General features: G+C 38.4%; 1 protein-coding gene across 1 annotated transcript; it reads right to left on the bottom strand.

Moving 5' to 3' along the window:
- Window positions 1-4,168: 4,168 nt before the first annotated feature.
- Window positions 4,169-6,732, bottom strand: LOC141617885 (uncharacterized). Its single transcript, XM_074435017.1, has 4 exons — window positions 6,469-6,732; window positions 6,202-6,384; window positions 5,337-5,979; window positions 4,169-5,250 (listed from the first exon to the last, which is right to left on the bottom strand). Exons 1-4 carry the CDS (start codon window positions 6,730-6,732, stop codon window positions 4,169-4,171), a joined length of 2,172 nt encoding a protein of 723 aa, XP_074291118.1.
- Between the last annotated feature and the right edge of the window lie 590 nt (window positions 6,733-7,322).

The following is a 7,322-nucleotide window of genomic DNA, read 5'->3' as shown; positions in this document are numbered from 1 at the left end:
GCTTATACTCATTCCGTCTATATAACCTGTTTGCCTCAAATTAAAATACCTCTCACAAAACATATAAAAGTAAATAAATGACTAAGATGGATAAAGAATTAATCTTAAGTAGCAAATAACATTACATAGACAAACAATCCCCGAGAATGTGAAAATTCAGCAAAAAATAAAAATAACTATTTCATGAGTATAAAATCATCATGAATGGCTACAGTTTCGTAAGCAACTTTTTTCCACTAACCACTATAGTACTATATATATGTCCACTAATCAACAGAAACGGAAGCTAAAATTTAAGAATTTATCGAGGGTGAAAATGCAAACCGCACAACTGAAATATAAAAGCAAGAGCCCAATCGCGTGAATCTTAATCGTTAATCAGATGAAGAGACACAATTCGAGCATAGAACTACGATATTTCAAGTAGGAAGGGAAACAAAACATCCCGCTAAACTGTGTACATGAAGCTGCTCATATTTTGAAGTGATAGTCACACCATGCCATTCAAGACACTTTTCCTTATAGGTCGACTAATATCAGCCTACCACGAGTGTGAAACTTTGTACATGAGGCTACCTAATGGCCTTATGCCCTTACACCGCCATCCGAGAGGTCCTTTGAAGCAATGAGGTAATGTTGTTGTAAGGAGAATCAAGAAATAAAAAAAATCACCAAATCATGACCAGGTATCTCAAACTCAATGCATGGTCAAGTTGTTTACCTTAACTAAAATGCCAAGTTAGTTTAGAATAACCAGGATTCTGCAAAAGGGAAAAAAAGGAGGTGAAAAAAAGTCTATTTCTTAAAATTGAGACTTACGAATTAGAAATCCACATATAAACAGGTCACCGAAGAAACATTGTCAAAAACATTATCTCCAAATGGCATGTAAACAAAAATGCATCAGGCCTACCAAGTTTCAAGAGACCGAAAGGGTGAAGAAATTACCATTCTCGATAGCATTTCAGGCACAAGGCATGGTCACAATTTGGCAGCACAATTTTACTATAACTCTCCATGCAAATACTACACTATTCCTCTCTTTCGCTATCAACATCAGAGAAGTGTCTATGTTCATTTCTTTTGCGGTATCTCTCCATGCACGCAGATTTCTGTTTTTTTATCTTCTATGTAAGTAACACCATTTTCAAGTTGCAACAAAGAATGATAAATCATCGCTGCACAAGAAAAGAAAATACGTCGATATATGGAACAAAAGGGATAGCCCAACCACGCAAAAAAAATGTGTTAAACAAGAGTACTGCCTACCATAAAACTCTCGAATACTTGCCTTCCTTTCATGTACTATTAGATACGAAGTAACATTTAAGACCAAAAGATATGAACTTGCCTTATAGATGAGAATTCTCAACGAGCCCAACGCTCCTTCCAGGTGACAATCCGTCCAACTAAGAAGCAAAAAGTGGGCAGTAGGAGTATAGGACATTCACATTTGAAGGCAACCCCCATCATATTCTCTAGGTAACTCAGATGCCCTGCAAAACCAGATTAAAACGTAAATTCGAAATAATTCATTTTTACAAAGCAAGACCCCTTGAATGAAATTGAAGAAACCCTCAAACATCCCCTCCAAAGATCGATATAGAAACTTTGTTAGCAATGAAGTACACATTCTTATTCTAGATTGTTAATTCATCTATTGTTCCCGCTTCGTTTTATTCACTATTCTACAGAATCAAATCCTCAATCAACAATCGCCGTGTATGATATGAGCATAAATGAAGTAACAAAACTCACCAAATTGTTGGATAAAATCAAACACTTACTGACCTAAGATTGCAGACGTTTGCCCGTTTTAAATCTTACACAACAACTGCAACCACATTCCAAAAATCACAAATATGTGCAATAACCAGGAAAAAACAATTACGATAAAATAAATAAATACATAAAATGAGGAAAATGACGGAATACAGAGCGTGAATGAGCATTAAGAGACAGAATGGGTAAGAGATAACGGAAATTTGAAAAAAATTAATGGGGGCAAGTAATTGATACCTTCAACCCAGAAATTAAGAGACAAATTTTAGTTATTAATCACCATTTTCAGTGGAAAAGTTTTATCTAATTATGAAGAACCGACATGCAAAGGTTCGTAAGTAATGGAAAAATAGGAAGACAACTTAAGAATTACGGAGTAATAGGGTAACTGACTTGTTACTGATCCACCAGAAAGTAGAAGGGAATGCATGGAGTAGAACAATTACCAGAGAAGGGGGTTGTTTGGTGAGGGGGATTGAGAGAGGGTTATTATGTGGGAAATGCTCTCTTCTAGCGCACGTGAGGGGCACAGGAAACACTGTTCTGGGAACAGTAGAAGGAGTTGTGGTTTTTTTAAAGAGTAAGAGTATATAAAAAACTTTATTTTACAATGGGACAAACCTTTTCTAAAAGTTCTTGTTTACAAGCCCAACTAGATTTCAAGCCCGGGCGTTGCCCGGGTTATATCGTAACAATGGCTTTATTTTTGGTGTTGATAAGAAGCATCCCTACCGACAGTTGGGCAATCTCTTTCATGCTATTGGAGGTTTCTCCATTCGCAAGAGTAATTATGAATCGAACCTTTAACCATTTGTTTAAGAGCGCTTACCAGTCATACCAACCAACTTTGGTAACAATTGCTTTATGTTAATAAATAAAACGAAGTAAGATGCATACCCTAGCTGACACGGTTTTTATATAAACTGTATTAGATATACGAAAATTCGTACCGGATATATATGTATATGGGAATTCGTGTAAGTGAAATTGTATACTGTACCGTATATTTGTACACACTCCTACTAACGATACTTTATAACCTTTTACTGTGCAATGATTTTTGTGACAATAGTCAAGTAATTCAGTTTAAAAATAATTGAAGTCATTTTAGCTGTGTTAGTTCTTTGGAGCATGCTATTCTTACAACTCTTTGCTCTCTTTTATGAGTAGAATTTTCCCAATAGGTAGAAGTAGCTTATAACAAATCACAGAAATTATTAAGGCAAGCCCGACTGGGGAGAATTTCGAGCTAAATATTTAGTTAAAACCCGGCTTACAAAGCTTATCCGGCTCATTTGGGTCAGGCCACGGTTTTTCTGGCCTAGATAATGGCTGAATTTTTTAGGCCTACAAAGGTATGTCATCATATATATATATTACTTCCTCCGTCCTATTTAACTGGAGCAAGTCATCAAACTTTTTGTCCTTCACTCTTACTTAATTTTTATTTTGAAAGCATAGCTTTCTGTTATTTTAAATGTGTGGCGGATAAAATATAGGCATTAAAAATGTCATGTCCCTTATGTGCCTGTGCGATGTGTGACCTTTATGGTGTGTTTGGATTGAGGGATTTGGAGGGAAAGGAAAGGGAGGGAGAGTAGAGGATTTAAAATCCCTTGTTTGGATAACAAATAAGGGTGGAAAGAAATGGAGGGGGAGGAATTTTAAGGGATTCCTTTTCCCTCCTCCAAGCCTAATCAAAATCTCTCCATAATAAGCAAGATTTGGAAGGAAATTGTATCCAAACACCAATATCCCATTTCCCCTCCCCACCCCTTCCCTTCCTTTCTCTTCCCTCCTTCCCCCTCCCCTCCCTTTCCCTCCACTTTTGCTATCCAAACACACCCTTAGTGGAACTTCAGGTGAATAGATAAATTGCTCACCTATGCAATATATAGTTCATTAGACAAAATTTATAAAACAAATCAAAGGCTAAAGACACAAATAACAAAAAAAAAAACATTATGACGACAATTGGAATTGATTATAATATTTTCCGTAAATTTATAGTAAAATATGCAAATAATGACAAATATTAGTCGCAAGTTAGTTTCTCAATCTTGAAGCATGAAGAAAAACAATGTGTAGGTGGTAATTAGGGGGCATTGGGGATGACTTTTTTTTTTAGCAGCTGTAAATGAAGGATATACATCGACACTAATCACTCATGGCGCTTTTAGCAAGACCATGAGCAATCTTATTAAAACGCCTAGGGATAAAAGAAGAAAGGAAGGGAAGCAAACTTCCATATCGTCCAGGATCCCTCTAGTGAGGTGATGTGCCGTCTCCGTCCCTGCAAGTTGAAGCAATAGTTGCAAATAGTCCGAGAAAACCTCCAAATGAAGAATTCCTTGATCACCAGCCCAACCCAACACATCCCTGGGACCTAGAGCTTCGGCTTGCATGCCGATTCGGCATTAATTCTAACACTTCTACTGAATAAAACAGCACCATCATGAGCATACACAACCCACCCAAAAGCAGCATTCCTAATAGATTTACACCCCGCGTCTACCATCACCTTAACTGAATTGCACGACGCTGCCCCACCGATCACATAAAAGGGTCGTCCATCACGTATCTCCTGTACATCCTGAGGATCAATAATCCTCTCCAAAGATTTGTTTTCCACACTCCCCCTATCTCCCACATCCATCGCCCGCAAGGTTGTATCCACCGTGCTTCTCCAAATGCCATAGAACATCTGAGGGTGAAAACGGTCACCATGAAAAACAGCCCTATTACGAACAATCCACAAACTCCACAAAGTGCCCAAGAATTTAATTATTTTAGATTCTGCACCCTCTGTTTTTCGAAGATATATTAACCAATTAATAACCCACTCCCCAACATCCATGGAAGGGTCGCAATTAATACGAATACCCAAGTCCAAGCAGGCCCAGATGCGCTGAACAATACTACAGTCCTGAAATAGATGTGCTCTTGTTTCCATAATCACCTCACTTACAGCACAGAGTTTACAAGTTGGATCCACCGGGATATTCCTTCTTGCAAAACCATACCCCATTGGGAGCGAGTCAGTTAAAAGACGCAACAAGAAAACTTTCCATGTTTCCGGTCCTGGTAACTTCCAAAGGTTCCTTTTACAAAACAAGATTCCTAATTTACCAATCCGCTTTTTGTCTTTTAAACTCCCATGCCTCGTCATAAACCTATTAAAAGCAATCCCATATCCACTCTTCACCGAATACACGCCATCTCTTGTATTCTTCCAGTAAATGCAGTCGTGGACCTGCGAGACACAAACGGGGATGGCTAGGACATGATCCACTACATCTTTGTGGATTAAAGACCTAATTCGTCTCTCGTCCCAACTCCCATCCGCCCGACGGAGGTCATTGACGGTCAGATTTTTCAAGTCAGCATTTTCCGGCAGTAGAGCATCAGCACTCGGTTCAGGAGTCTCACCATTCACCCAACAAGAATTCCAAACATTCAGGATAGACTCTAAACCAGGTTTCCAAGCAACATTATAGGAGATAATATCTAATCCGTAACGAAGGCTTCTCACCCCCCCCCCCAAGACACATTACTTGAATTGATATAAGTTAACCCTGCACACATCCCTTGCCTTCCAAACAGCTTAGCTCTAAACACCTTACAAAATATAGAGTCTTGGCCTGATACAATCCTCCAAGCCTTCTTAGCCAGCAGGGCTTGATTCAGGCACTCTATATTATGCATTCCAAGCCCACTAGAACTTTTAGGTAAACTTAGGAAATTCCTACTACACCAATGGGTATTCTTCCCCGACTTACATCCAGCCCACCAAAAATGTGATAACAAAGAATTAATCTTGCTAGTCACACTTACCGGAATTTTGAAAACCGATAGAGAGTAATTTGAAAGATTTGATAGAACGGATGAAATTAAGGTAAGTCTACCTGCTGGTGATAGAAAAATTCCATTCCAAGAAGAAACCCTCTTCATGACCCTATCTGTAAGCGTCATAAATAAATCCCTCTTTGAACCCTGAAATTCCGTTGGGATTCCAAGATATGTACCAATCCCCTTGTTGTGCCGAATATTGAATACCCGTAGACACATTCTAGCCTGATTCAATCTTGTGCTTAGACTAAAAAGGATCCCAGATTTAGCGTCATTAATCTGCTGTCCAGAAGCTTTACAATAAGCATCCAATATGACTTTTAAATGTTGAGCCGAATTTCCTGTGTCCTGAAGGAAGAAGGTTGCATCATCCGAAAAGAAGAGATGTGTCAAAGGCGGAACTTATTGAAATAACTGGATGCCTTGTAAAAATCCTCGATTCTGAGCTTGCAACATTTTTCCAGACAACACTTCCATGCAAAGAATAAACAAAAAAGGCAATAGAGGATCCCCCTGACGAAGTCCACATTTTGGCATAAAAGAATTAAGAGGTGCTCCATTAAACAGCACCTCGTAAGAAACCGTCGTGACACAACTCATGATCAACTGAATCAAGCTCTCAGGAAAGGCGAACTTAATCATGACCTTCTCAGGGAAAGTCCATCGAACCCTATCATAAGTCTTGCTCATATCTGCCTTAAGAGCAAACCTACCATATTTCCCACGTTTATGTCTATTAATAGCGGGGATGGCCTAATTGGCCAAAAGAATGTTGTCGTTAATAAGCCTTTCCGGAATGAAAGCATTTTGGAACTCTCCTGCCAACTTACTCATTACCTTGGCTAACCTGTTAGCGATACATTTGGTAATAACTCGCATAAAGACGTTACAAAGGCTAATAAGGCGATAATCTTGCACAACCTCTGGGTTCTCACCTTTAGGGATAAGTGAAATAAAAGTTCGGTTAGCCTCTCTCAGAACTCTTCCCGAGTTAAGCACCGATAGCGCCGCCTTAATGAAGTCCCTTTTTATAAAGCCCCAGCATTTCTGAAAGAAAACTGCTGGGATACCATCTGGACCCGGTAATTTTAGGGGTCCCATTTGAAATACCGCAGTCCGCACTTCCTTAGCAGTAAATGGTTTTCGCAGCCAATCCACACACTACTACATTTAGATTCTATAGCAACACTTTTCTATTGTTGCATAATGTCATATAAATGTTGCAATAGAGTTTATGCAACACTTAATCAAGTGCTACATCAGGTCTTGTTGCATTAGGTCATTGCAACGCTTAATGCAACACTTTTTAATCTGAAGCAACACTTTTGAAAAGTGTTGCATTGGTCATGTTTATGCAACGCTTTTTCAATTGCAAAGGCAACATTTTTTATCTTCTAATGCAACATTTCTTATGTAAAAAAAGCAACACTTCCTGAACTAATGCAATACTTTTCATGTTGATAAGCAACACTTATATCAAATTAATGCAACATTTTTATTTTGGAAACACAACACTCGTTACGTCCCAAAACAACACTTATAATAAACAAATGCAACACTAATTTATTCAAAAACAACACTTAAGAAAGTGCAACGACATAAGGACTTGTAAGGCACGCAACAATTGTAATTCTCTCTAATTGTGCATTCAATTGATTCAGTCTCAAAAATATATGTCAATTACATTTCAA

Source organism: Silene latifolia, chromosome X (assembly GCF_048544455.1).
Source record: "Silene latifolia isolate original U9 population chromosome X, ASM4854445v1, whole genome shotgun sequence".
NCBI lineage: Eukaryota > Viridiplantae > Streptophyta > Magnoliopsida > Caryophyllales > Caryophyllaceae > Silene > Silene latifolia.
This window is presented reverse-complemented; position numbering and strand designations above follow the sequence as displayed.

What these genes read in the sequence shown, in the direction of transcription:
- LOC141617885 (XM_074435017.1), bottom strand. Translation starts at nt 6,732, where the DNA reads ATGGGACCCCTAAAATTACCGGGTCCAGATGGTATCCCAGCAGTTTTC. An exon ending in TCGCTAACAGGTTAGCCAAG is followed by an intron (nt 6,385 to 6,468) that starts GTAATGAGTAAG and finishes TTGGCCAATTAG; the next exon opens with GCCATCCCCGCTATTAATAG. An exon ending in GTTAACTTATATCAATTCAA is followed by an intron (nt 5,251 to 5,336) that starts GTAATGTGTCTT and finishes AACCTGGTTTAG; the next exon opens with AGTCTATCCTGAATGTTTGG.